General features: G+C 45.5%; 14 protein-coding genes across 14 annotated transcripts; 7 read left to right on the top strand and 7 right to left on the bottom strand.

Moving 5' to 3' along the window:
* Positions 1-1,139: 1,139 nt before the first annotated feature.
* On the bottom strand, positions 1,140-3,125 carry PICMEDRAFT_26526 (hypothetical protein; the record flags this gene model as incomplete). Its single annotated transcript, XM_019162451.1, has 1 exon — positions 1,140-3,125. A coding segment is annotated over one exon (1,986 nt), but the record flags the coding sequence as incomplete, so codon positions are not given.
* Positions 3,126-3,887: 762 nt separating this feature from the next.
* On the top strand, positions 3,888-5,990 carry PICMEDRAFT_70474 (hypothetical protein; the record flags this gene model as incomplete). Its single annotated transcript, XM_019163650.1, has 1 exon — positions 3,888-5,990. The coding sequence occupies one exon, from the start codon at positions 3,888-3,890 to the stop codon at positions 5,988-5,990; it is 2,103 nt and encodes a 700-aa protein (XP_019019992.1).
* A 361-nt stretch (positions 5,991-6,351) lies between these two features.
* PICMEDRAFT_70473 (hypothetical protein) lies at positions 6,352-8,121 on the bottom strand (the record flags this gene model as incomplete). The annotated part of the gene is made up of 1 exon (XM_019163649.1): positions 6,352-8,121. One exon carries the CDS (start codon positions 8,119-8,121, stop codon positions 6,352-6,354), a length of 1,770 nt encoding a protein of 589 aa, XP_019019991.1.
* Positions 8,122-8,542: 421 nt separating this feature from the next.
* Positions 8,543-10,492, bottom strand: PICMEDRAFT_70472 (hypothetical protein; the record flags this gene model as incomplete). The annotated part of the gene is made up of 1 exon (XM_019163648.1): positions 8,543-10,492. One exon carries the CDS (start codon positions 10,490-10,492, stop codon positions 8,543-8,545), a length of 1,950 nt encoding a protein of 649 aa, XP_019019990.1.
* Positions 10,493-11,828: 1,336 nt separating this feature from the next.
* On the top strand, positions 11,829-12,282 carry PICMEDRAFT_14405 (hypothetical protein). The gene has a single exon (XM_019160358.1). The coding sequence runs from the start codon at positions 11,866-11,868 to the stop codon at positions 12,193-12,195; it is 330 nt and encodes a 109-aa protein (XP_019019989.1). The 5' UTR covers positions 11,829-11,865; the 3' UTR covers positions 12,196-12,282.
* Positions 12,283-12,443: 161 nt separating this feature from the next.
* PICMEDRAFT_14404 (hypothetical protein) lies at positions 12,444-13,768 on the top strand (the record flags this gene model as incomplete). Its single annotated transcript, XM_019160357.1, has 1 exon — positions 12,444-13,768. A coding segment is annotated over exon 1 (1,204 nt), but the record flags the coding sequence as incomplete, so codon positions are not given.
* PICMEDRAFT_70469 (hypothetical protein) lies at positions 13,727-14,245 on the bottom strand (the record flags this gene model as incomplete). The annotated part of the gene is made up of 1 exon (XM_019163647.1): positions 13,727-14,245. One exon carries the CDS (start codon positions 14,243-14,245, stop codon positions 13,727-13,729), a length of 519 nt encoding a protein of 172 aa, XP_019019987.1.
* A 251-nt stretch (positions 14,246-14,496) lies between these two features.
* On the bottom strand, positions 14,497-14,859 carry PICMEDRAFT_70468 (hypothetical protein; the record flags this gene model as incomplete). The annotated part of the gene is made up of 1 exon (XM_019163646.1): positions 14,497-14,859. One exon carries the CDS (start codon positions 14,857-14,859, stop codon positions 14,497-14,499), a length of 363 nt encoding a protein of 120 aa, XP_019019986.1.
* Positions 14,860-15,016: 157 nt separating this feature from the next.
* PICMEDRAFT_14402 (hypothetical protein) lies at positions 15,017-18,084 on the bottom strand. The gene has a single exon (XM_019160356.1). It carries the CDS (start codon positions 17,740-17,742, stop codon positions 15,070-15,072), a length of 2,673 nt encoding a protein of 890 aa, XP_019019985.1. The 5' UTR covers positions 17,743-18,084; the 3' UTR covers positions 15,017-15,069.
* On the top strand, positions 17,989-18,468 carry PICMEDRAFT_14401 (hypothetical protein). Its single transcript, XM_019160355.1, has one exon. The coding sequence runs from the start codon at positions 18,097-18,099 to the stop codon at positions 18,331-18,333; it is 237 nt and encodes a 78-aa protein (XP_019019984.1). The 5' UTR covers positions 17,989-18,096; the 3' UTR covers positions 18,334-18,468.
* A 189-nt stretch (positions 18,469-18,657) lies between these two features.
* Positions 18,658-19,200, top strand: PICMEDRAFT_20032 (hypothetical protein; the record flags this gene model as incomplete). Its single annotated transcript, XM_019162151.1, has 1 exon — positions 18,658-19,200. A coding segment is annotated over one exon (543 nt), but the record flags the coding sequence as incomplete, so codon positions are not given.
* Positions 19,201-19,527: 327 nt separating this feature from the next.
* PICMEDRAFT_14399 (hypothetical protein) lies at positions 19,528-21,567 on the top strand. Its single transcript, XM_019160354.1, has one exon. It carries the CDS (start codon positions 19,545-19,547, stop codon positions 21,531-21,533), a length of 1,989 nt encoding a protein of 662 aa, XP_019019982.1. The 5' UTR covers positions 19,528-19,544; the 3' UTR covers positions 21,534-21,567.
* A 362-nt stretch (positions 21,568-21,929) lies between these two features.
* On the top strand, positions 21,930-23,291 carry PICMEDRAFT_29922 (hypothetical protein; the record flags this gene model as incomplete). The annotated part of the gene is made up of 2 exons (XM_019162611.1): positions 21,930-22,407; positions 22,477-23,291. 2 exons carry the CDS (start codon positions 21,930-21,932, stop codon positions 23,289-23,291), a joined length of 1,293 nt encoding a protein of 430 aa, XP_019019981.1.
* Positions 23,292-23,701: 410 nt separating this feature from the next.
* Positions 23,702-26,211, bottom strand: PICMEDRAFT_70463 (hypothetical protein; the record flags this gene model as incomplete). The annotated part of the gene is made up of 3 exons (XM_019163645.1): positions 23,702-25,369; positions 25,665-25,835; positions 26,179-26,211. 3 exons carry the CDS (start codon positions 26,209-26,211, stop codon positions 23,702-23,704), a joined length of 1,872 nt encoding a protein of 623 aa, XP_019019980.1.
* Positions 26,212-26,536: the final 325 nt, after the last annotated feature.

The following is a 26,536-nucleotide window of genomic DNA, read 5'->3' as shown; positions in this document are numbered from 1 at the left end:
TTCACGTTTTCACTGAATTTGGGAATGTCGACTCCCTGTTCTCGGGTGTCAACAAAGTCTTGTTGCATCATCCTTGTTTGCTTTACATAAGTGTCCAAATCCCTTAAATCAATCAGTGGGTCAGCTAAAGAGTTGTATTCCTTCATTAACATATCAATTTTGTTTTGCTTTTGAGTTTTTTTATCCTGACTTTCAAGACTAAAATCATTATCAGAGTCAGTTTCTTCCTCTGAAATTGAACTTCGCCTCATGCCACTCACATATTCATTCATATCAAGCACTGGGATCTCAGCACTCATACTTACAGACTTGCTGTAAAGCTCAACCGTTTCCTCATCAACATCTGGAGTGACGAGCACATAATTCTTCGTTATACCTTGTAAAAGATTAGTCATGTTTACCTTCGACTCTAAATATTTCGTGGAATCAGTATCAGTATCATTGCTTGAAATACTCAAACTTTCTTGACTGTCGTAGTCCAAGTCATTATGCATGTTCTTCCTACTCCAATCGCCACCTTTGCTTTCTACTTGCATGGCATCATAATTCTCATCCAGGTTACTGATAAAATTTTCATCTTCAAAGTTTATCCTTATTACAGGAAGTGCTGATTCCTCATTTTCGGTGATTTTCTCTAAAACATCACTTGTTTCATCAAAGTATTTGTTGAATATATTCGAGGAAATTTCTGCTTTTTGTAATTGCAATAAACTAAACATCAATTCTTTGTACTGTTGTTTGAGGCTACTACTTTCTTTCTCGTTTTCAACAATAGGGTGCATCAAGTCGACAAAATCATGGTAAACAGAATTTTCTTCAGTGCTTTCATCCTCAGTTATTACGTCTTCGTTACCATGCGCTGAATAGATAAACTTGAGTTCACGGTGTGGTTTTCTTGACTTAAATGGAGAAAAGTAATGTTCCTCTTCATTCTCTGGGTCAAATGGCATTTGTGTAGAGTTACCGCGTAGTCTTTCACCAAAGCTATTGAATCTCACTCTCGTGGAATCAGAAGTGCTTCCTTCTTTCTTGTTGAAAAGCTGCAATAAATTGAACTGCTTTTTCTTGTCTTCGCCATTCTTATTTTGTCCGGCCTTTTTTTTCATGGTTTTCTGTTCCAGGTTTGCAGAAAACTGTCTTGTTGAATTCATTTTGAATTCAAAAAGCTCATTTAAAGACACAAAGTTTCGTGATCCATATTTAATGTTCCAGTAATTCTCGAAGCACCCCACATAAGGATCAATTTTGACAACAAGCAACCCCCTTTCCTGTAATTCCATAATATACTTATTTTGTATAGTTGTTTCCCATAAAGATTTGAGACTTTCTTTTCGGTTAACGAGATAAGAGTCGTTATACCAGTGAGTGTACGAGTTGCTTCCATTCAATTCAGAAATGTTTTTTCGATTGTGCAAGTAATAGTCAGTATTCAATTCCCACAACATTGGTTTATCCGAAGCAAAAACGTAGTTCCCCAAAAACAAATTGATTGCTTCTTGTCTTTGAGCATCAACAAATGAGTTACTATAAAACCTCTTGACTGACTCAATAATATCCCTAGAGTGTGAGGACCATTGATTGATTTTTCTATACGTTTGCAAGGTATTAACTAAGTGTGAACCACCGTATTGCAAAGCAATTGTATCACCATGATCATGGAACATTTCTGTCAAAATATTTGTGACGTCACTATCATATTCCAAATATTTTTCTTCAATAATGCCCAAAGCATGAAGCTGATGACCAAGTGCTCTTTTGCCGATAACAAACTGTGCCGTATTAGTTCGATCCAAACAATCAACACAATTAGTTCTACAAACGCCTTCCTGAAGCTTAGTGTCTGAAATTGTTTTCCCATTGTGAAAAAATCCAGTCTTCGTCAAAGTTTCTTCAGAATACTTTTCCAACCATTTGATAACATCTTGAGTTCTGGATTTAGCTGCCCTCGACATATCCCAGGAAACATAATCAAGTTTCTTCTCTTTAGGTAAAAACTGATTGAGATATTCCACACAGTTATTAAATGCGTCCAGCAATTTGGTTTCACGAGGTGTTTTCTCTCTTTGCTTGATCAAGTTTAGGACTTGGATGGGAGTTCCATACCTTTCAAACAAATTATTAAAGTGTAAAGCAGCTTTGGTATAGAACGGATCAATGACGTTCATTTCGATGGGTGGTTTTGTCATTCGAATATTTGGAGCAGTTTCTTGAGACCAGGATAACGGTATAGATCCTCTATGTTGCACAAACGAGGTATATCGTGAATTGTTGTAGAATCCAGCAGTTGGATCGTGAAAAGAGGATGTAAGCATGTCACAAACGATCTGCTCAGTCTCTACCTCATTGGCAACATCACCATCATCATTCACACCACGCTTGAAGAATCGTGCTCCTGCAAACCTGTGTGATCTTCTGGCAATCAGAGTTATATAAACCTGAATCTGAAAAACTGACATTTTAACCTGATCTATGAAACCATGAATTATCGGCTGAAACCAATCGTACACCTTATCAAAGCACTGAAAGACGGGTTCTAATAATGCACAATTCCACATAAACCTTTCATTGAACTCAAACACCATTGATAGTTCTGTTTTGCCATTCATTCTTAAAGATTGCCTTTTATTCCTGATCATATTAGTTTGTAAAGAGTTCGTCAAATCATAGCTGTAACTGAAATAAAATGTCTTGTTAAGATCAATGTTCAGAAAAGTTTGCACTAATCTGGCTTCAGTGGATTTTTTCTCTGGTACCTTCAGGTTGTTGGTTACGGGAATCAACTCTGTTTCATCAATATGGTAGATCTCATGCGAACCAAGAACCGCCACTTCTTTACGCCTAGTAACAACCAAAAGATAATAATGCTTAGTAAATTTGATAAACCCCAATAGTCCCACAGCAGTTAGTTTCTTTGTTAGTCCTCCCTCACTTGAATCTTCTATACCGTTTAGTACCTCCATAATCTCATTCCTTGTGAAATAAACGTTATCTTCCATAATGGTCAAAGTGTTTGGATTTGTTAAGTCTATTTCCAGTATTCGAAATACAGATTCTCTAGAATTACTGCCCACAATATACATTCTCTGGTTGGTCACATATATTGTGTATTTGGTCAAGATAAACTTCCTTGGCCTTGGCACGATCTGAGTCGATTCACCAGCTTCATTGTTTTGTTCGTGGGGTATTCCATCGGAGACGGTGAACTCATCGTCAGCAATAGGTGAATTGGTCCTTGATGAGCTCGGCAGCTCCATCTTGGCTAGCTATCGTTTAATTGCAGGCTTTTCAAAATTGATCGGAGTACTAGCACCAATCATGTCATTCATTCTAACTGGCGTTGAGATAAGTTCGCAGTCATAATCGAGAGTTTTAGATAGGATCGCTGCGAGAAATGATAATATCGGGCTTTTGCGTAGTTGCTGCAACTACTGAAGGCGTGACTTATCCAACCGAACACATGTATATGATGATTATTACAGCGTATACTAGGGTGTTGTGGCCATAATATTGGAGATTACATTAATGATCTTGGTCCCGGTATGGAATATGCAGAACAGTTACAAGTAGGTATTTGGAAAGTAAGAGCGGTTACTAGCTACTACACAGACACGATTGAGAGTAATTCCAAAAGTGACAAAGGTAGGATAAATAATAAGGATAATGTGTGATATTGAGCAGATGACAATCCACGTCTCAAAATGAATCCCTGCAAGTGCTGTAGCTTTGAACGTTCTACCTCATCCTGCAACAGCCTGCTTCTACATTATTGAGCGAAAAGGGTAAGTGAAAAATTTTGGTTCATGAATTTTATATTTGTCCTCCGGATACTCGAGAGGAAAAAACCTTTGAGTCTGCAATCAAAAAGAAATCGTTAGTCCCAGATCAAGATGGACATATACTCTTCTGTTGTGCAGAAACAGTTAGGAAAAAATAGCAAGCCTGACAAGGAGAAAAAAAATGAAAAACAAGGTAAAAGTAGGAATAAGAAAGTTGTTCACGACTTATTTGTCCAAGGGACAAATGACTCCTCTATAGTTTCAAAGAGATCAGTGGAAATATTATACAATGATGTAGAGGCTTCAAATTCCAAACCGTTTTTTCACCATTTTGTTAAAAAATCACCACGGAGAACGCCAGTCATTAATCGTGGATACTGGATAAGAATGAAATCAATCAGAATGGCTATCGAGAAAATTATTGAGCAGCAACCACCAGAGCAACGGATCAACATAATCAACTTAGGTTGTGGCTATGATCCACTACCATTTCAGCTACTTGATGAGGAGAAATTCCAACACCGAAATTTATATTGCATAGACGTTGATTTCCCTGAACTTATTGATTATAAGTCTCAAATGATACGTATGGCTCCCGAACTTACAACGTTGATAGGACCACAACTCTGTGATTCCGAAAGCAAAATTGCTCCTGGTGTTGTGATCAGAACAACAAATTATGCAACTATGGGTTGTGACCTGACGAACCGAAAGTTGTATTGTGAACAGTTGGATTCATTTAAGGCCAACAGTCCATCAACAACCAATATTTTTATTGCCGAGGTTTCGCTAGCATATATGACTCCAGAAACTGCTAATCCTATAATTGAAACCTCATCTACCTTTTCAAATTCCCATTTCCTCATTCTCGAACAATTGCTTCCTGCCGGTGAAAACCACCCATTTGGTAAACGAATGATACATCATTTCAACAAGATGGAAGCCCCTTTACAATGTGTTCATACATACCCAACTATAGCTGATCAGATTAACAGATTTCGCAAATTGGGTTATAACCATGTTAATGCCAAAGATTTACTGGCATGTTGGGATTTGGTTCCTAATGATATCAAATTGAAAGTCAAAAATGTGGAAGCATTTGATGAGTGGGAGGAATTTATATTTTTTGGTCATCACTACATCAATTTACATGCCACCAATCAACCTAACGTGACTGTTTATGCAGAGAAAAATTGTGAGTTATATCCACAAATGAAAAGTGCTGCCACCGAATACACAGTGCAATATCAGAACGAACTCCCTGTTAATGCTCAACGTAAGTTCCACTCTTGTTTGGGCTTTCCAAATGCATCATTTCTCACATGTGGAATACAGCAATCACGATTATCTGACACTATTCAGCTAAAACTATCGACTGATAATGATGCTGTTATACAGGTACCAACCGACTTCAAAGCTCGGGTTGGTGCGACTAGCATTGATACCAGGTCAGGTTCTTACCTCGTTGGAGGCCGGCGAATTCCAGGGGCTGGGATGGATGAAGTTTGGAAATTACATCGCGTTAAAGCTAACCATTACACGTGGGAACTCAAAAGCCCTCTTTTGAGTGGAAGAGTGAAACACACTGCGGCTTGTATCAATGAAGAAGACATATTGATTTTCGGGGGTTCTGATGGTGAAACTTTTGAGTATTATTCTAATGAAAGCAACATTTGGTTCAAGCTTGATTATTCTTCTGATTCTATCTTCCTTAAAGGTCTAGAGAGCTCTAAATTGGTTGTGTTAGATACCACCAATGAAATATATCTTTTGGGAGGAATGATATATGATCCAGCTGGTGGCTTCGACTTCAGTTCTACAGTTTATCAAGTTGAGTTAGATCTGGAATCTAAGAAGGTTTTCTTGACCGAAATTGTCAAACACAAAAGCCTTGCAAGATATGGATTCAATGTTGTCACTACTGGATCCAAGATATTAGTGATAGGTGGAGTGGGGAAAACTTTGTACTGCCAAAATGACACGATTGTGGAAGTTGATATCGATACCAAGAAGGTAGCTAGTGTCAGAATAAATGAAAGTTTATGGAGAAAAAGCCCAGTCTTTGTTGGAAGTGACGTTATATCAAGAAAAAGTTTGAACCAGAGCTGGATTATTGGTGGTGGTGTGGTCTGCTACGGGTTTGGTTCTGTTTGGGGTGGAATTGTCAGCATCAACTTTGGCGAACAACCTAGTGAGCGGATAGAATTTCAGTAGTAACAAGTTCTGCTATTTATTGTATTAAAAGTATTAGTGAGTTGAATCCTTTCACGGATATGATATATATAAGAAATTATACAAAGGATTAATGATAGAGAACTAAATGCCAAGTAACGAAAGATTAGAAGAATCAAAAATTACAAAACCGTTTTTCCGGTGCAAATTCGAGACTTTCTTTGTTTTACCCACCCAATGAAAGAAAAATGTAAACAGTTAGAATAGAAAATGGAAAATGTAGTAAATCAAGGATGACAGAATGTTTGGTAGTAGAGGAATGAATAAAAAGACATTAAGTAGTGGAAAAAGCGATCGTATTCATTCTATGAACATCGATACTGATGATAAATTAATGGGCTAATCAGTTGTCATTGCCGTCAAAGTCCAGAACACAACCCTTGGATGCGTCGGAGACTAGCTTGTTGTACTTGTAAAGAGTACCTCTCTTATATTTCAATTCTGGTTTCTTCCATTCCTTCTTTCTGGCTTCCAACTCTTCAGAAGAAACGGAGACGTCAATGATGTTGTTGTCAGCGTCAATGACGATTTCATCACCGTCTTGGACCAAAGCGATTGGACCACCTTCGAATGCTTCAGGAACAATGTGACCGATCAAAAAACCATGGGAACCACCAGAAAATCTACCATCAGTTAATAGGGCGCAATCCTTACCGAGACCGTAACCCATCAAGGCGGAGGAAGGCTTCAACATTTCAGGCATACCTGGACCACCCTTTGGACCCTGGTATCTGATGACAACAACAGTTTTTTCGCCCTTCTTGATGTCACCATTTTCGAGTGCCTTAATAAAGTCAGCTTCTTCATCGTAACATTTTGCCTTACCGGTGAATCTGGTACCTTCTTTACCCGTGATTTTGGCAACAGAGCCTTCTGGAGCAAGAGAACCCTTCAAAATTTGTAAGTGTCCTGATTTCTTGATAGGGTTGGAAAGAGGTCTCATTATGTCCTGTCCCTCTGGGAAGCCTGGCAATTCATCAAGGTTATCCTTCATTGTCTTACCGGTGACGGTCATGGTGCTACCATCGAGGAAACCCTCTTTTAGCAAGAATTTCATGACAGCTGGAGTACCACCGACCCTAGGCAAGTCTGCCATAACGTACTTACCAGAAGGCTTGAAGTCACCCAACAAAGGAGTGTCGTCAGAAATCTTTTGAAAATCATCGATGGTCAACTTGATGTTGGCGGTGTGTGCGATGGCAATCAAGTGGAGGACTGCGTTGGTGGAACCACCAACAGCAATGATGTATCTGATTGCGTTTTCAAACGCGGTTCTGGTGAGGATGTCTCTTGGTCTGATGTCCTTCTCAATCAGGTTCTTGATGGCGAAACCCACAGTAGCACATTCATTTTTCTTAGCCTCTGAGGTGGCTGGAGCGGAGGAGGAATATGGCAGAGACATACCCAAGACTTCGGACGCGGAGGCCATGGTGTTGGCGGTGTACATACCACCGCAGGCTCCCGGGCCTGGACATGCGTGCTTGATGATGTCTTCTCTCTGCGTTTCGTCGATCTCGTGGGACAAGTACTGGCCGTAGGATTGGAAGGCAGACACGACGTCCAACTTGTCAGGAACACCACCACACGTACCCGAGCCTGGCAAGATAGTACCACCGTATACCATGATGGACGGTCTGTTGTGTCTAGCAAAGGCCATCAGCACGCCGGGCATGTTCTTGTCACACCCTGGGATACCAATGTTGGCGTCGTAGTGCTGGCCCAGAACAATCGTTTCGAACGAGTCAGCAATGATCTCACGCGATTGCAAGGAGTACCGCATACCACTGGTTCCCATCGACATCCCGTCGGAGATACCAATCGTGTTGAACTGCATGCCCTTGAGGCCGGCCTTCTCGACAGACTCAGAACACATGTTGTTCAAGTCCATCAAGTGCATGTTGCAGGGGTTCCCACTCCACCAGCATGAGCCGACACCCACCTGGCCCTTTGTGAAGTCACCCTCCTTGAACCCGGTTGCATAGAGCATTGCCTGGGACGCCCCGTTGGACTTAGGCTCCGTGATGACGGCCGAATACTTGTTGAATTTTGTCGCCTGCTTGGCGGCGGTCGTAGAAAACGCCCGTGCCTGTCTGTTTCTGAGAATTGCGCTCATTGTGTGTGTGTCCTAGTCGTGCAATATTGACTTACGCCTTCTTTATACTGCTTAGCCTCAGATGCACCGACAGACTAAGAAGAAAGAGCGTGCAATGTTCAGCCAGGCGGATCAGTCATCTCCATCCCGTTTCCATCTCCACTGCTCGAGAGGGTGAAAAAAAAAATGGCAGCGACACCGGCACAGGCCGCCGGCACCGGCACGCCACTGGCCAACCAGAGCTGGTGTTTTCGTCATGGGGTGTAGGATAAGGCAAGAGCTGTATTATATAAAGTTGAAGATGGGGGAATAACGATGAGGAGTAGTAAGAAGGTAAAATAGAAAGAGCTGCACGGAAGACCCGTGGATGTACAAGAGTAGGATTATGGTGTGCTGTCTGTCTGTGATATAAAGGTGGGCATTGGTGGCCGGTAGACGGTGTTCAGTTCTCGATGCTCTTGTCGAGGACCCTGCTGCTTTTGTCCTCAAGAGAAAAAGCGTAGGTCATACTGCTGGCCAGTACACACTCGCAAACCTTCTCTGTTCTTGGAGCGACGCCGCCCTCGAGATCGTACTCGCCAAACATGTACTTGCCGTGGGAGTAGACGCCCATGGCGTAGTTGAGGACGTTTTTCAGAACCACAAGCTCGATCTTGGCGTCGGACTCGCCGACAATGAGACCCATGTAGTCGTTATAGTAAGGGATGGTGCCATCGCTTTCCTGCACGCCTGTGGCGGCGACGTCCCAGAAGGAGATGCCGTGGGCGGAGATGATGGACGGCTCGCCGGAGGGGGAGCACTCTCTTGCCGGCGCCAAGCCGAACTCGAGCGGCCCCGTCATAAGTTCCAAGCGGAAAACACCGTCCTCCTTGATGAGGAGGGTCAGTGTCGGTCTCTGGATGTCGCCGCAACGGCCAGCCTTGATTAGGAACTTCGGAAACCCGACCCACATCTGAAGCCGTTTTTGATAGTCTCCGTCGTTCAATGTCTGGATTATCTGTCTTGGGACCGGGGCAAAGGACGTGCCGCCACGGAGGTTGGCAAGACTTTCCCCCGCATGCTTGGAGAAGCCCATGTTGTCCTGCACCTTGGAGCACTTCCCGGTGTCCAAAGAGCACTTGAAGATGACCAACGGATAGAGTGTGTAGGCAAAATACATGCTGCCCTTGGATGTCTTTGAGTCGCCGATCTTGAGGCCGTCAAAGAAGGGGATCCAGTTTTTGTCGGACTTGAGGGTCTTGAGTGTGTTGCTACCGAAGTTCTTGAACTTCACAACCGGGTGCAGAAGGTTTGGCCCCTGGGGTGGTCTGAAGGGAAAGACGGAGAACATGTTCGTCTTATCGCCGGAAAGCATGTTGAAGATGATAACCGGCTCGGAGTGGTACTCGCCGTCCTTGTAGAGCACGCGTGGGCTCTCGGGACCAAGGGTGCCCTTGCCGGGCTTGACGTCAATGGGGATACTCAAGATCGAGGGGAACCGGAACGATATTCTGTCCAAGTGGCGGTCCTCCTTGCTCCTGGAGTACTCTCTCAAAACGTCGTCGACCTCTGACTCGGAGAGCTCCGAATAGCGGACTCTGCGGCCTTTGACCTCCTTCCACTCGGTGTCAAACAACTGGAGCCGAATGAACGACGCCAGCGGCTCCGCCTTTCCGTGCGGCGCATAGAGAACCGTCGACGCCACCAGGTGCAGCTGCTCGTCTGGAAGCCACACGGAAGAGCCCGATTTCTTGTACCAGTGGGACATGTCGGACACCAGCATCCCCTCGTCGTCGGCGGGGTGAACCGCTTTGAGTACCTCGGCGTAGTGGGAATTCAGGAGCCATCTGCGGATCTCAACCATGTCGTCCTCAAGCGGAATCGGCTCTGTATACTCGATGATCCGCTCCTTGCTGGCCGGCTTGTACGCAATCGCGTCGCAGGTCAAGTCGCTGTAGTAGTCGGTCGCTTTGTCTGTGTCGAGGTTGCCGACAAACGCATCGAGCGACTCCAACGGCGTGAAGTCTCTTTTCGTGACCACGTCCGACAGCACGCTAATCTTCTCGGCCATTATCTCCTGCTGGCCGTCCTCCAGCGGCTTCATGTTCATCTTGTTGAGCGCCTTGTTCAGGTTTGCCCGGTTGATCACCGTCGGGAAGTCCAAGCTGTCTGCGTCCGGATTGAATTCCGCCTTGAGCGGGCCCGAGTCCGGGTTGTACAACGCCTCCGAGTCTGGGTTCAAGATCGAATCGATATAGTCGTTCTTCTGCTTCACACTCAGGTTGTCTGACAACCGCTCGATCTGCTGCACCGGCCACAGCACGTACACCGTCGTCAGCACGGCTAGTAGCAACACGTATCGGTGTATCTTGCGAAACCTCGTCGGTTTGAGTATCGCAGGCACTATAAGCATGATCTTGGTGGTTTCTGGGGTACAACTTGAGCCTTGATGCTGCTACCCTACCTGATTTTGCTCCCCCAGACCGCTGGCTGCACAAGACCGTCCACTAGTGTCTTTCTCTCTCTTTCTTTATGCTCGTCTACAACAACAACACGCTCTCTCGCTGTCCCAAAGAGAGAAAAAATAACAGTGCGAATCGACCTGCCCTGTCTCCGGGCAGGCGTGCCTTCTCCCGGGGCCTGTTTATGTCGGTGGACGGGAGCAGACCAGAGCAGCAGCGGGGATACTCTAGGGTTAGCAGGAAAACAAGACGGTAGGACAGCGTGTAGCAGTAGCCGGCGTGTAGAGTATCGCAGGACAGTAGCAGACAAGCGAGAAGCAGAGAGACAATGGCAGGGGACGCAGACTCGGCTAGCACGTCGTTGCTAGAGATGCGGCAGAACACGACACTTCCCATCAACGAACACATCGCAGGGTCACCGTACTCGAACTTGGACGACCTGGCGGACAGCCACGGCGGCAGTAGGCATCCGGCAACGATATCGGACCCGCTGGCGGTCGGGCGGCCTCCCCGTGTTCGAAATAACGGGTTGATTGCGTGGTACGGCCACCACGAGGACGACGTGGAAGCAGCAGCGGCAGTAGCAGTAGACGAGAACGAAGATAAGGAGAACGGAGAGGCTGCAGGCAGCAGCAGAACCAGACACCGGAGTAGCAGCAGGGGTCACCACGGCAGCGACCACAGGAGTGCTCCGTTGGCGGTGAACAACAATGGGAGCAATTATCTCCCGGACCTTTTTGGCGGCACGGGGAGACAGCTGCACTTGAAGGAGCTGTTTGTGGAGAACGCCCAGCGGTTGAAGGACACAATTGTAGATCTTGCCAACACACAGAGACTCTCCCGTACCGTGCGGCACAACCGCCAACGGGCTGCCGCCGAGGAAGAAGACGACCAGGACGACCACGGCCTGCGAAGAAAGAGCAGACAGCCTCTTCCACATCGCAACCAGACAACAGCAGCGCAGGACCCTCTCAACAGCCACATTCCACACGCCCACTTCAGGTCCTATCCGAGGACCACGTCGCCCAACTCGTACTTCCGATATCACCCCTACAACACCCCCCACTTCACGGCGGCCACCCAGAACATCATGGCAGACGCAATCAGTCCCAGCGTCGTTGGTGCCACTAACGTCCGGTTCGTCACCACCACGGAGAGGGACGTCCGAGACCGGCAGGTTACAGATGCACTCAACATCATCTCCCAGTCCATGGAACCCCCAGTCCACAATGTCGACAGATACAAGGACTGGCTTCTAGAAAAGCTACGCATCGACACCCTGGACGAACAGCACCAGACGGCGATTTACAGAGTCTCCAACTTTATGATGGGATCTCCTTTGATGATTTTCAGGGCCTTCTGGCACTACGTCGTCATGCAGATTCATCTCGTCTACAACTTGGGACTCTTGTACGCCACGTTCTACTCTACCCCGCCCTTGATGGCCTTTGTCATTGGCTTGACATTGTTCTGGATGAAGGTCGTCTACGAGTTGTACCGGGACATCATGCATAGGGACGACCCTCTCTACTCCTCCAACGTCCCGAAGGAAATGTCCATCGCAGCTGCTATCAGTGCTTCGATGGGCTTCGTTCTCAACATGAAGGCACAGGAGGGCGACCTTACGGACGCTTGGTGGAGAGGCGAAGACTGAGTAGTTCACTGAACAGCATAGCGTCCTCACCGGTATTGCTAAGCATTTACATCGTTCTATTTATGTATGCATCCATATATACCTCCAATGTGAAAAGTTATTGTTTTAGTTAGACTCATTATTTTTTTATCGTGTCCTTCTCTATGCGGAAGAGCGCCATGTTGTGGGTAGATAGACAGAACCTAACAACAACACGGACAACATTCTACTTCTCCCTTACTGCACAATTCAAATTCTCTCCATCCAGCAACTACAATATGGAGTCGGCGAAAAGACTTGGAAAGGCGCCAGCTAGTGCTAGCGGGACACCGAAGAAGCAGAAAATGCAGGCGGACTCTGAAGTTGAAGACCAAGATCCAGCTCCGAAAAGATTGAGTTTGTTCGATGTGATCGAGAAAGAAGATCGCATCATTAAAAAAAGGGCTAACAAGAACGACACAGATACGGATGTGCAGGAAGCTGAAGCTGATGAGGACGAAGACGTGGATGCTGACGTAGGCACAGAGAAAGACATAATGTTTGCTACTAGTGGTAGTAGTGAAGAGGGAAGATATATATCCAAGTTTGTCGAAAAAGATCATGCTTCTGACAGTGGCATGGATAGAACGGAAAAGACCAACGCAGGCACAAACTCCGTTAACACCTCTTCATTGGCTAGCGCCTGGTATGATGAAGGAACAGAATTGCCTGACGGCGTCGGAGACGTCTTCCATTTCAAACATTCCTCTCAGCCTAAGCTTCCGACTACTAAAACAATTTCCAGTATGTTTCAGAAGAAACAGCTGAAGAAATTGACAGAACTACTCAACGACGTGAAGTCCCAGTACCCAGCTGGTTTTGATGAGTATAAGCAAGCAGCCAAATTGCGAGAACAAAAATCTCAGAAACTAATATCTTTCTTGCTGGAGGAAAATAAGAGATTAGAATCTAAGGTGGTGACACTGAAAGATAAAGTAGCAGTGACAAAAAAGGAATACAAAGACTTATCCAGAGAATCCGCCCGTGAGCTCAGTCGCTGGAAGAGCATTGCGCATGGTGCAAAAGAACGTGAAGACGAGTTGGAGAGCGAAATACTGACGTTTAAGTCTAAACTGGTGAAACACGATGGAAGTGCTAAAGAGGTTGAGTCTCATGAGACCAAGCTCAATTTCTTGGAGCTACTGACAGGCGTTCATTGCGTCGACATGAAGGACGAAAAAAGTGTTTTAAATTTCACAATCCAGCAAACAGGGAAGGTGGGTTCTCTTTACTACCGCCTTATAATCGACAAATCCTCACCTCAGGACGAGTCTCAAGACGTCATTTACAAACCGCTCTGGGAGGAGCCACACGGATATGGTGCAGGGTGGAAGCAGAACCTTGCCCGAGTAAAGGAGGTTTTGCCGGAGTACCTCCATAGTGAGCTCTCGTTCCCATTGAACACTCTGCTGATGTTCTACAACAAGATCAGTGTCAGTTTGAACTAGTGGAGCTTCAAATGCAGAAACTATTATGATTAATCTAATGTGTACAGCTTCTCTATAGAATCTATTTATATCACCAAGTTGAACGAACCATCTTCGTTTTGGGTCACTTTGACGTTTTTCAAGAATTCGGTCTTGTCCGCAAACTTCTTGTCATCCTTTTTGGCCGACTTGAAAATTTTGTACAGGGTCGTTGCCTTCGAATCGACATACTTAGAAATGTTTGAAGAAGAAGACAGGCTTTCTTTCTTTGGCACTTCAGCCTTCTTTGGCTTCTCTGAATCCTTCTTGATCTCCTTCTTAGCCTCTACAGCATGTTGCTGTTGCTTTGTAGCTTGGTTCTGTTGTGGCAGCTTTTGTTGCTTCTGTTGCTGCTGTTGGTTCTTTCCCTTTTTCCCCTTATACAGCGCCTTCTCATATTTCTCAGCCTCACTGATACAGCTTGTGTGTTTCTGGTGGTCATTCCCGTAGAAAGTAGTTGAGCAATCGATACAAGTGAAATATGCTCCATGACAAGAACGCTGATGTTGCTGAAGCTTCTTCTTTAACACGGTATCGTTACAGACTTCACAAGAAAACGAAACCATCCTGTATCAATAGCTATACTAAAATTGATTGTTTATTTGGCCTCCGAGTATTACTTTATCGGCTATAGATGAGATAGAGAGTGTATTGAAAAGTTCAAATGAATAGAACGGAGGAAAAAAAGAGAGAACTGAAAAAAAACTTATGCAAAATCAGGCGGTGCAGATAAGTAGAAACTCACCTTCTCTCGCCGAATGTATGTATGTACAAGAAATGGATGGAACTGGGGCCACAAGCGCAGCAGCCACTCCAGCTACCACTTGTTTTCACTCTCCCCTGGTAGTCGTTCCACTCGCTTTGGCTCCCAGTCTTGGTGCTCCTCAAGAATGCCCTGCAGTTTGTAGTACTCATCATTGATATCCACTTTTCTTCTATTGTTGATCATATTTAAAGCCTCATCCTCTGACATCTCCTTCACCTTCTCGTCTCTCCTCTCATAACGTAGCGCAGCAAAGTTTGTCAAAAGAACAGATCCCAACGCAATGGAAAGCATCATTGGCATTCCAAAATATAAGAATGAGTTTTTCTTTACAAGTTTTTGGTACTTCCCAACAAATGAATTTTCGTAGCTCGCCTTTTCCTTGGAGCCCATAAAGGATCTGCTGCCAAACCCCATACTGATGAGTTTATATACCGAGTGTGGCGTGTGCGTTTCGTTCCACAAGGTATTGCCCGTACAACAGGAAGAGTTTCTCCTGATGTCTACATCACCCTTATTTACCAAGTCACTTTCTTTCAGAAATTATTGTCCGCGAGCCACTCGCGGGAGTCTCGTTCAGGTCGAATACAATTCATTAGGTTATACTACATAAACGTACTATCTAATCTATACCACCCTGAGCACTCTGTCAAACAAGGTTTCTACACTTATACCTTCAAGGTGGTCGAGTATGCCATCAAAAGCATTGCCCTGTAGACCCTGTCTATCGTTAAATTCTTCTGTGCCGTCTAACTGGAGATTTACCCTGTCCTTAGCTGCTGTAGCAGCACGGTTAACAATTCTGGCATTATCTAGCAAGCTGGACACGATCCAGTTGTCAGTCTGTTTGTTCTCAGACTCCTTGGTGAGCGATTTTCTGGCAGAGGACTTGCCGAAGCCAAGCTCACCAAAGTTGGAGTTCATATCTGCCAAAATCCACTCTTGCCATGTTTCAGACCATTCTGCACCGAGAATAGCAGCGTCGTGTAGGTGACACCACTTGCATGTTATAGTCGACTTCTTGTCAGAAACATTCCATAACGTTATTTTTGAAAAAACTTTTTTCTCCTCGGTAAAATACTTGCCGATAATGAGAAGCTCGTCTGTGGTATCGTTTTCCAAATCTGTGGAATCTCCAACACTGATCTCGGACTTCTTCCGTGGTGTGACCTTGATTAGCGAACCGCCAAACCCAGAGTTATTTCCACCCCCAAGAATCAGACCAAAAACTGTGGTATTTTTTAATATGTCAATTACAGTCAAATGACTGCGTGTCTCAACAATCAATAGCTTTCCGTTTGATGTAAAGTTTACCGAAATAATATGGCTGTCTTGAAGATTCAAATCAATACACCGTGTTTTGGAATGGATCGGAAGTCCGGGGGAGCCCGCCTTCTTCTCGCCTTCTTCTGGTTCGCCAATTGATGCATGACTATGGAATCTCGAGGCAGAGATAGCAGGAGAAATCGTATGTATGGCTTCAAAACTGTTGACATCTAATAACACAACTTTCCCCTCTCTACCAACGGCGATCATACTACTGTCCGGGGACCATGCGCAAGTGGTGCCTTCCTTGTTGGCAATATTCACCAATGGTTTGTTTTTCTTGATTTCTGTGTCAGAGTTGTTCATTGCATTTTCGGATCCACTTGAGTAAAATTTTCTTAGAGACCAAATACCTTGCGAGTTTGGTCTCCACAATCTGACGTTACCACGGGAGTCTGCAGTCAAGACAGCTTCACCACCAAAGTAGCTCTCAGGAGCTGGTGCGATGTTGGTGATTGGGTAATCGCCATGCGGACGTAACATCTTGGTCTGTAGAGTCCATGAATCAGTACTTCCGGAAAACTTCCAAAATCTCAGAGTTTCCCAATGCTCAATACTGTCATCAGTCAAATCTTCGGCCTCACCTCTGATTTCTGCGTCACATGTCACTAGCCAATCTTTGTCATTTGTTTTAGAGCAAAAGATAAATTCGGAGCCTATGACCATTGGATCCTGAATTTTGTTTTCAGCCCCAACTTTACCATATTGTTGGATGGCTGGTGCCACTGCGATATTGTCAACCTGTAAATTATGTAAAGAGTCGAAAACTTGCAGATGTCTTCCTGATGGGAGATATAAATGATTACTCTTTGGGTGGATTCTGAAGTCGAGTCTATATGGGTGTTTGAAACGGGTGGATTGTTTGCTTTTCTCGAAGGAATGCAAATCCTTGAGAAGATTTTTCTTGAGGTAATTATCCTTGTTCATTCCTGAGAAGAGATGAGGGGTGCTGATGTCCAACTTCGATAGTAGATCTGTGGTACCCAGAATCAAGTACTGGATATCGCCGTCGATGACATTGAGAGATAAGCCAATGAGAGAAGGAACACTGGAATTGAAGAAGATGTTTTCGATTATACCGTTGAGACGTGGCAAGAACTGCTGCTTTTCGTTCAAAATGTTCCAAAACACCAAGACCTTTTCTGCACCACCTGAAAGAAGATAGGTTGAGTCCGGGTTGAAGGTAAGGGTCTTTGGTGCGCCGATGTGCCATTTCAAAATTCTTTGGGGAGGGGTTTGCGAGGACAACTCGAAGAGAAGCACTATGGCGCCACTGGCTGTGCCAAAGGCAAGAAGCGGGTTGGCTTGGTCGTTCGAGATGGCAAGGTTCACGGGGGTGTACTTGTTGTTTGAGTAGTTTACACTGTAGTATGCGAGTTTGGAGTCGTTGTCGTCGTCAAAGGTCAACACCTTGAACGCCGAGCTCTTCTTCTTCATGGCAAAAGCCATGTTCTTGCGGTTTGGCGAGAGGGCGTAGAAGGCCACATTGTCGATGTTCTTGATGACCTTCGACACGGCTGAGGTGTTCAGATCATACGACACAATTGAGTAGCTGTGTTTTTGGTTCTTCACCAAGAGGTTGGGCAGTGTCTCGTTGTTCGAGTTGAAATTGATTATTCTCAGAAACTCCGTCGCCTGCGCAGGGAGCTCCAGACAGATGCTCGAGACGACCGGGTTTTTCACGTTGTCGTACCAGTTGAGGATGGTCAGGTGGAAGCCTTCCTCCGAGCGGCCTGAGAGGATGTACACGAGGTTCGGGTTCACCGGTGACAGGAACGTGTCAACGATGTCGTCAAACACAAGAGGCTCCAATGAGTGAAACGACCTGATGGCGAGTCTCGACGTCACCGAGTAGACTGTGATGTGGCTGTTGAAGAAGGAGATGGAGTAGTGTCCGTCGTTGGAGATCCTGTTCAAGTGCGCACGGACTTGTCCTCCGGCGGCAAACGAAAGCGAGTAGGTGTCTTTCTTCATCGGACCGGCGCTGTTCTCTGAATTCGACTGTTCTTGTTTGGCTTCTCCTCTGGTTCCGCCTTTGGTTTCGCCGTCTTCTTCTTCTTCACTTCCTTCTCCTGTATTCCTTCTATCTGGTGGAAAAAAAAGATCTGGAAAAGACAAAAAATTTTTTTTCTCCCTCGGCTGACGTAAGCAAGTCTCTCTTGACTCCAGATGGAGAGAAGGGCCTGAGAAAAATTTTCAGAAGAGAGGGACACACTATGTGGGTGTGTGTACCGGTCTGTTAACTGTTGGTGCTGGAAGAGAGGGGAGGAGAGACACGGAAGGAGCAGCAGAGCCCGGCATTGACACACATACACACATACACACACAATGATCATTCCAGTGAGATGTTTCTCGTGCGGCAAGGTTGTCGGCGACAAGTGGGAGACGTATCTCTCGTACCTTGAGGACGACAACATGACGGAGGGTGACGCCCTCGACAGACTCAAGTTGAAGAGATACTGCTGCAGAAGAATGGTGCTCACGCACGTTGACTTGATTGAAAAGTTTCTCAAGTACAACCCATTGGAGAAGAAGGAGATTGTCGACGACGAGCGGGCGTACTGAGCGTGCCGCCGGGGCCAGATGCTGCGGGGAGGCGGGCCCCCTTATAGATTGCTCCACCCCCACTGTACACTACACACCCGTTATATACTTTTGTTTTCTCTTTAGAGCCTTAGCTGTATAAACCAAGACGCTGATTCACAAGATGTAGTCTGCCGTGGCGGAGCCGTGGCCGATACGCCGCCATTCATGTTTTTGCAGCGAGGCCGCCTCTCAGGCTGCAGAAAGAAGGAGGAGCTGTTCTGCGCTGGGCACGAAGAGAAGTCGGGCTGAGGGCGGATACACTGTGTAGCAGACAGACATAGACATACGCAGATGGCAGACATGGACGAGGTGTACGAACAGTTCGGCTCGTACGACTTCCAGGCGAGCCCGGCATACAAAAACACGCTTGAGCAGGTGTACAACCAGTACCTCATCGTGATGTCCGATAAGGACCTCGAGGTCAAGCAGGACCTCAGCAACGGCGTGTTCAACCCGAGCCGCATCCCGCAGGCGGACAGAGAGCAGTTGCAGCTCCAGACAAAGATCTTTGTATTCTGCTCAGAGACAGAGAACATTCTCGAGCTGCAGGACTACCAGTTCTGGCTTGCCGACAAGCAGAGAGCACTTGGAGTGCCTCAGGGCGATGCCGGCGCCAGTGCCGGCGATGACCTCGACGTCGATGTCGATAGCCAGATGGTGGACAGCCAGCATGATGTATTGGCCGTCGAGCCGACCGAGGAGGAATACACGTCAAATTACCAGGAGATAGTCGACATGATCGTCAACAACAAGCCTATTCCAGGGATCAAACAGATCCCGAAGACGGTGCTGGACCCGACCTCGGCTTCCGAGAGTGTGTTGCAGCAGCGGAGGAAACCGTGGGAAACTGAGTCTGAAACCGCAACCTCAGCAGTAGCGGCGGAAGCAGAAGTTGGGGCTGAGGCTACAGCGCCTGCCCCTACTGACGACAAAGCTTCTCAGGACGAAGCAATGTCGTAATTACTGTGTCACAATGGCCCCATCCACCAAACCTATATAGCACCTGGTTCACGAAATGTAGATCGATACAACTTCGTTTTGAGAATACTTATGGGATCCGCGTCTGCGGTTTTGTAGGAAAAACGAGACAAACATGTTTGGCGTAGACATACTCCCGCAAGCTGTATCTCTGTTTTTCCGCCCATACGGTGTGACCTATCCACTGCCTGTCTTACCTGTTGTATACCGCCATGCCAATGAAGGAGAAACAGAACATTAGTCGACTGAAGAGGTCCGTAAGAGAGCTGTTCTCTGAGGGGTCTGCCAGAAGTGGACATGATAATGTGAAAAAGCACGAGCCGACTGCAGACACGTTCAACGCGTTGTTCACCAAAGAGACCTTCGTGATCTCTGAGGAGGACCTTAGGATGATCAATGGCGACTTGCAGAAGCAGATGGTGATAGACGAGTTTAGAGAGCTGGTCTCCGATGATGTCTACCCGGAGGAGAAAGTTGCTGGTGAATACGACGACGACAGTGACTACGGCGGTGACCACAACGAAAAAGACTCTGCCTTTGCCAACAAAGTGAGCGTCATCAGCGAAGATGAGGATGAGGACGAGCAGCACGAGAACTACGGACTTGACGAAAGTGATACAGGGTTTTCTGATTTTGAGAAGCAGGAGTACGAGAGATACATCGACAACCCGGATAAACATAACCAAGTTTTACCCGACTTTTTTGGTGATTCGAGAACAAAGTCAAAGCCGGGCCAAGGCCACAGTATTTTTGACGACACGGGTCTTGACTCCGATACCGAGTTGGACAACACGCATTTCCTTTACGATCCTCCTCTGAAATACAAGGAGAAATTTTTGATGTACATGCTCAAATCATCTCCTCTTCTAATTGTGGGCTTGCTTCTACTTGCTGTGTCGAGCTTTGTGACGAAAGACTCTTTGGAAAACCTCAAAACTCTCAATCCTTTCGCATCCGGCTTCAATCCGAGCCCCTTTTTGAGCCACAAGATTTATCTACTAGAAGAAGATGTGAAATCCTTGAGGAGGTTAGAGGGTTTGGGAGAAAAAGTGAGTTGCATTGAAAATGAGTTCAAAATCCTCGAGGATCACATCAGCAAACTCGAATTTTCAATCTCTTCCAAAGATATGATTGATACCAGCAATGATGTTGTGAGCCCCTTGTTTGAAAAATTGAACGAATTGGAGCGCAAAGTCGATGCTCTTTCGAAAGACGTGACCCGGGATATTGCGGATAAAAAGTTTCTAAAAGAGATGAAGGGCCAAATTGTCAGATACTCTGGTGATCATGTTGGGCACGCCAATCAAGCAAAGGATACCAAATTGCACAAAGTTTCTTCCAAGTTTTTCAATATCGCTAACAAATGCCATGTGTCGTTACAGCTTACTTCTTACCCTCCTTTGTCCCAATACAAAAGAGAAAAACGTCGCAAAACTATCCAATCAAGAATCATTCATGGATTTCCAGATTTCATGAAAAGGATGCTAAATCCAGCAACCTCTCAAGCCGGTAATTCCGTTGTCAAGACCTTGGCCGATATTAAACTACTATCTCCATCAAATAGTCCAAGAAACGTCCTCTTAGAACATCCCTCGCTTTTTTGGCAAAGTGTCGCCTCCGCAGTGCCAATTTACTTGACCGTCCAGGCTCCAGAACCAATAAAGATCCATGAGTTGGGAGTTTATCACTCCAGACAGCCTCCAAACATGAACCACGTGGATGATGCAGCTAAAGCTGATGTTCGTAAACGTTGGTTCAACACAGCACCAAAAAACGTTGAGTACCTGGTTCGCCCCATAGCCACCGAACAAACGGCTATGAAAGAGGCTATGGGTGCCTTTTACAATCAAGACCTCAAGTTTAATATTTCCAAAAAGGTTAAGGCAGATGGCCTAGCTGGATGGGTACGTGTGGGTGAACTCAAATACGACATAAATTCGAATCGTGCATATCAGCCGCTCATTTGGAATGATGAGGTCAAACTAGAGATAAGGAAATGGAATGTTCTCGACTTTATGGTAGTTATCCATAGTAACTGGGGAGATGAAGTTGTGGTTTTGGATACAATACGCATATTTCAGTTAGAAGATACCAAGTCATTTGATTACGACAAGTCAAGAGTTAATCCAGACGGCTATGGTGATGAAAGCTTTGCTGAGGATGAGGTGATATATCTTGGAGAAGAAAAGCCTCTGGTTTGAAAAACTCTTTTCTGTACAATAGTCTCAACTATGTATTTTATTCTGTATTATAATTTGGGAAGATGCAATACAGTGTCTACAGATCGTCTCTGTCTACTCTTTAACGAGTGCATCATATTGAAACCTCTAATGATCAATCGCTTGTATGCTGAAACGCTTTAGAGTTGCATGATATACGAGTTAATATGAAGTTAATTTTCAGAAAGTGTGTGCAATTACGTCAGCGCGGAAGGTGGGATGAGACTGAGATCTCCGTGGGGAGAGAACTGGAGATATCTGGGAGGTAGTCTATATGACATGAATGGTGCCAGTTTTGGGAGATATGATTGTCTTCTTTTCACAATTGAGTGAAACCGAGAAATCAGATCACTGCAAGACATTAAAATTGGTACAGACATGGCTGTGACTCCTATTATTACGTCCTTGTTGGACACAGATCTTTATAAGATTACTATGCAGGCTGCCATTCATAAGCACTATCCCAAAGTTCCATGTGAATTTCTACTAACGAATAGAACTCCAAACAAGAAACTCAACAGGAAAGCATATGACTGGCTTTGTCAACAAATCAAAAGTCTTGAAAGTTTGAGGTTCACTAATGAGGAGATTGCATATTTGAAGACGAAAATCGGATATCTTGGCGACGATCATTTCGAATGGTTGAGAACAGTGAGCTTGAATCCGGATAAGGAAATCAAAATTGTCCCAGAGATTAGCGGAGATGAGTACAACTTAACCATTACGGCATGTGGAGACTGGGAGGTGGTGACTTTGTATGAGATCCCGATTCTTTCGCTGTTGAGCGAATGCTACTTCAGGTTTATTGATAAAAAGTGGAAAATCGAAGGAAAGGAAGTAGCAATCTTAGAGAATGGTGAATTCATTGAATCACTACCCAAGCCAGACTTTGAGCTGGTGCATTCCCAAGCGTTTACGAAAACAGAGAAGCTCCTTGAAGCTGGATGCACGTTCAGTGAATTTGGAACTAGACGTAGGCGTAGCTTTGAAGTACAAAGAACTGTGATGCAAGGAATCATGAAAGCTGCTAAAAACTCTGATTTTAAGGGGAAATTTCTAGGTACTTCCAATGTTTTTTTTGCCAAGGAGTTTGATGTTAACCCAATTGGTACCATCGGGCACGAGTGGATGATGGGAGTCGGGGCGATACAATCGATGATAACAAGCACTGTGGATGGTGAGCCTAATTACGAGGCGTATTTGACCGCAAATAGGCTTGCAATGGAGCAATACGTCGAGTTGGTTGGTCCGTCACATGCAGGCTTGGCATTGACTGATACTTATGGAACAGAAAACTTTTTGAAACAATTCACGGAACCTTATATTGGATACTACGTCGGAGTGAGACAGGACAGTGGTGATCCCAAAGAGTATGCAAGAGAGCTCAGTGCTTGGTACCATAACCACGGGTACTCTGGTGACAAAAGAAAGTTGATCTGTTTCAGCGATTCCCTCAATGTAAGCAAATGCATTGACTTGAAGAAGGTTTGTGACAGTCAAGAGTGTGCAATCAACTCGATTTTTGGAATTGGGACAAACCTTACGAACGATTTTGACACCGAACCAATGAACATTGTCATGAAACTACTCACTTGCGGTGGTGGTCATGCTATAAAAATTAGTGACAACGCTGGGAAAAACATGGGTGATTCCAACACAGTCCATGAGGTGAAAAAAAGACTAGGTTATGTCGAACACAAGTGGGCTGGAGGTGACGAATCTCATAGATGGAAGAAATGATGTTGTCCGACAACTCAAAACTCAGTACTCATAATCGTTCTACTTTTTTTCAGTTTACAACCACAGAAGTGTAAAGAGATAAATAAACGGAAGTATAATGTGTATTCGCTATAGATACGTATTGAAATGAAGTGCATAAATAAGTCTATCTATATACACATCTTTTATACGGGAAAAAATTAGCTAGTATCACACAATATATTATTAAAAAAATCTGTTTGTCCTCACAAGTTTGAAACTAAACGGCAGCAAACATTCCAGCAAGAAAAAAAACTCTGTAATGTTGACAAACATTACAATGAGAAGAAACAAACAATCAGGTAGGAACAAAATAGCCACAGGTATTAATTAGTTAGCATATAATCAAGTTGACTCTTCTGCTGAGCTGAGCTGAAAATATTGGCCATGGCCTAACAGCACATGAGCTTTCCAAAACAGCCCTTATCGGATTCATCATCTCCTGTTGTTTTACCTTGTGCGTGATTGGCGCGTTCACCACCGGTTGGCTTGGAATAGGAATGTGTTGGTAAGTTTGGAAGTGGTTTCACTTCACCCACAATGTTACCGTTCGCACCAGCTGTGTCATTTACAACCTGGTTTGAATTCCGAACGTTGGAGCCATTGACAAAACCATTGTCATTCAAACCATCGCTGATACCGTTATCTTGGATATTCGATTGGAAGCCTTTGTTGGCATTAGTGCCGATGTTGTTATTACCTGTAGAGTTGATATTTGGAATTCCATTTTGACCTGCATTATTAGAAACACCATGTGGTTGAGATTGAGACTGTTGTTGTGCTTGGGCTTGTGCCTGTTGTGTCTGTTGTTGGGAAGAAAGATGCTGGCCATAACCATGTTGATGTTGTTTCGGACGTTTTTGGTGACGCTTTTCACCTGGTGGGTTTGGATGGCCATAACCGTGTAAGTTTGGTTTTTTATTTATTGCCAAATCCCAACCACGGCCGCCATTTAAATCCATCCAGTCATAATGGCCATCAGCGGTTTCTCCTATATCTGGTAAAATTGATAGGAGCAATTGGCGATAATGTTCGTAATCTGGTTCAGCATCGAATTGCAAATTTCTAACGCTTTCAAGGTAACGGCCAAACTGAGGTGGTAAGCCAGCACACAGTTCACTAATTGGGGTTGTACGTTTCTTTTCACCAATTTTCTCATATTTCTGTTTATTAGTTGGGGCTTTCAAACCTTGCCATGGTAATTGGCCACGTAGGAAGTAGAAAAAAACATGACCCAGGGCTTCTAAGTCGTCTCTCCTTGATTGTTCACGGCCCAAATGTGTGTTGACGGACATGTAACGAGCGGTTCCACTCAAAGATTTTTTCTCTCTGTAAGGAATGTGTTGCTTTGTTCTAGGATCTCTATACTGTTTGGCCATACCGAAATCGACCAAGTGGACGGAGTTTTCATCTGGTAAGCCTTGTCTGCCAATCAAAAAATTATCAGGCTTGATATCCCGGTAGATTAAATCATGCTGATGGACTCTCTCAATTAAGGTGATCATTTGGACAGCCACTTGGACCACTGTTTTGACAGAAAATTTTCTGCCACACCAGTCAAATAAATCTTCCAAAGAAGGCCCCAACAAGTCTATGACCAAAATGTTGTGTAGTCCCTCTTGGCCGAAATAGTAGGCATTTGGAATACCTTTGACTCCGCTCAAATGCTTATAGGTTCTGTATTCATCTCTCAACTGAGGAGCTTCGGCCTTTCTTGGTTCAAACTTGATTGCGACGGGGACGCCGTTGATCAAGTTTGTACCTTCGAAAATGACACCAAAGGATCCTTCACCAATTTTTTTGCCAATCTTGTAATGTAAACCAACCACTTGATTTGAATTTTGGGATTGAGATTGGGATTGAGAAGGGTTCTGAGATTGAGAAGGAGTGTTTTGGTTAATCAGGTTCTGCTGACTTGGCTGTTGCTGGCTCGATTGTTGTTGCTGTTGCTGGCCGGTCTGGGAGTACTGAGGGACGTTGGATACGTTGGTGTTGCTCTGGAAGTTTGAGGACCCTATGTTGTTTGAGGCTGCAAGAGCGGCTGCTGCGACAGCAGGCGACTGTAAGTTTTGTCTGGAAGACATTTTCAAGACAGTGAGATGGCTTACAAGTTAAAGAAGAACAAGGTAAGTCTGGATTTGGGAACTTTTTTGGAAAAAAATGAAGGACAGGAAGATGCCGATGCAATTAACAGGAAGGGATCCAATGATAGCAAAGATGAGATCGGAGGAGTTCAGTGCAGCAAAACAGGCGGTGCTTCTATTCTACCGTGGTTCTTCTAGCAGGAAGAAAGAGAGGGGGAAAGGGGGAAGATGGACAACAAATATTCGAAATGGAGGATGCGGTGCAGGGAACGTGATCTATATCCCTGTTGGTGCACTCGATGCTGTCGTCGTTGTTGCTGTCGTCGGTGCCGTCGTCGTCGTCGTCGTCGTCGTCGCTGTTTCTCGGTCTGCTGATCGGCTGATCTGCTGATGGATCTGTGTCTGGGTCGAAATCGCTACCTGGCTTTCTGATATCTACCACCTGTTTTCGAAGCGAGGTGTCGGAATCTAGCAAGAGGCGGGTGTGTGTGGTTGTAGGGAAGTAGCAAGCTGTGCCTGCCGAAGGAGGGGGCACAGGGGCCCCGGCCACAGCTGTGCCGGCACTTCCAGAAGGAAAAACAGCTCAACAACAACAAACAGGTCGAGAACGGAAACTGAGACACACTCGCTGGAGCGAGCACCGTGTGAGTGTGCTGAGCAGCCGCTGTGAGAGCTGCGAACGCCAGGCAGCCAGCGAAACGAGGAGGAAAGGAAAGGGAAGGAAAGGAACGAGTGTGGCGGGGCATTTTGGGGCGATCGGCGCGGGAGGCGCAGCTATGGTGCACGGGTGTGGATAAAGGAGCGCTGGAGGTCGACATGTTTTGCGCCGTGTGGTGTTGAAGATAGGACGGAAGTTGAGGAAGACGGGGCAGGCTGCGTGTGCAGGGGGGCGGGGGAGACTGGGGGCAGCACAGAAGGCTCGTGCTATGGATGACGAAGACGGCAGAGAGCACGGCGACAGAGCGATGGACGGCGGGAAGCCGAAACGGGTGAAAAAGGGGCCGCTGCGGACGGGTCACGTGTCCGGGGAAGCGGGCCGAGGCGCCGCAGGAGCTACGGGAGCAGCAGGGGTGACCAAGGCGTGTCGGTACTGCAAGACGAGGAAGGTGAAGTGCGACTCGGACCGGCGGGTGCCGTGCACAA

Source organism: Pichia membranifaciens (genome assembly GCF_001661235.1).
Source record: "Pichia membranifaciens NRRL Y-2026 unplaced genomic scaffold PICMEscaffold_1, whole genome shotgun sequence".
Classification (NCBI taxonomy): domain Eukaryota; kingdom Fungi; phylum Ascomycota; class Pichiomycetes; order Pichiales; family Pichiaceae; genus Pichia; species Pichia membranifaciens.
The sequence above is the reverse complement of the archived record's forward strand: the minus strand, read 5'-3'. Positions and strand labels throughout refer to the sequence as shown.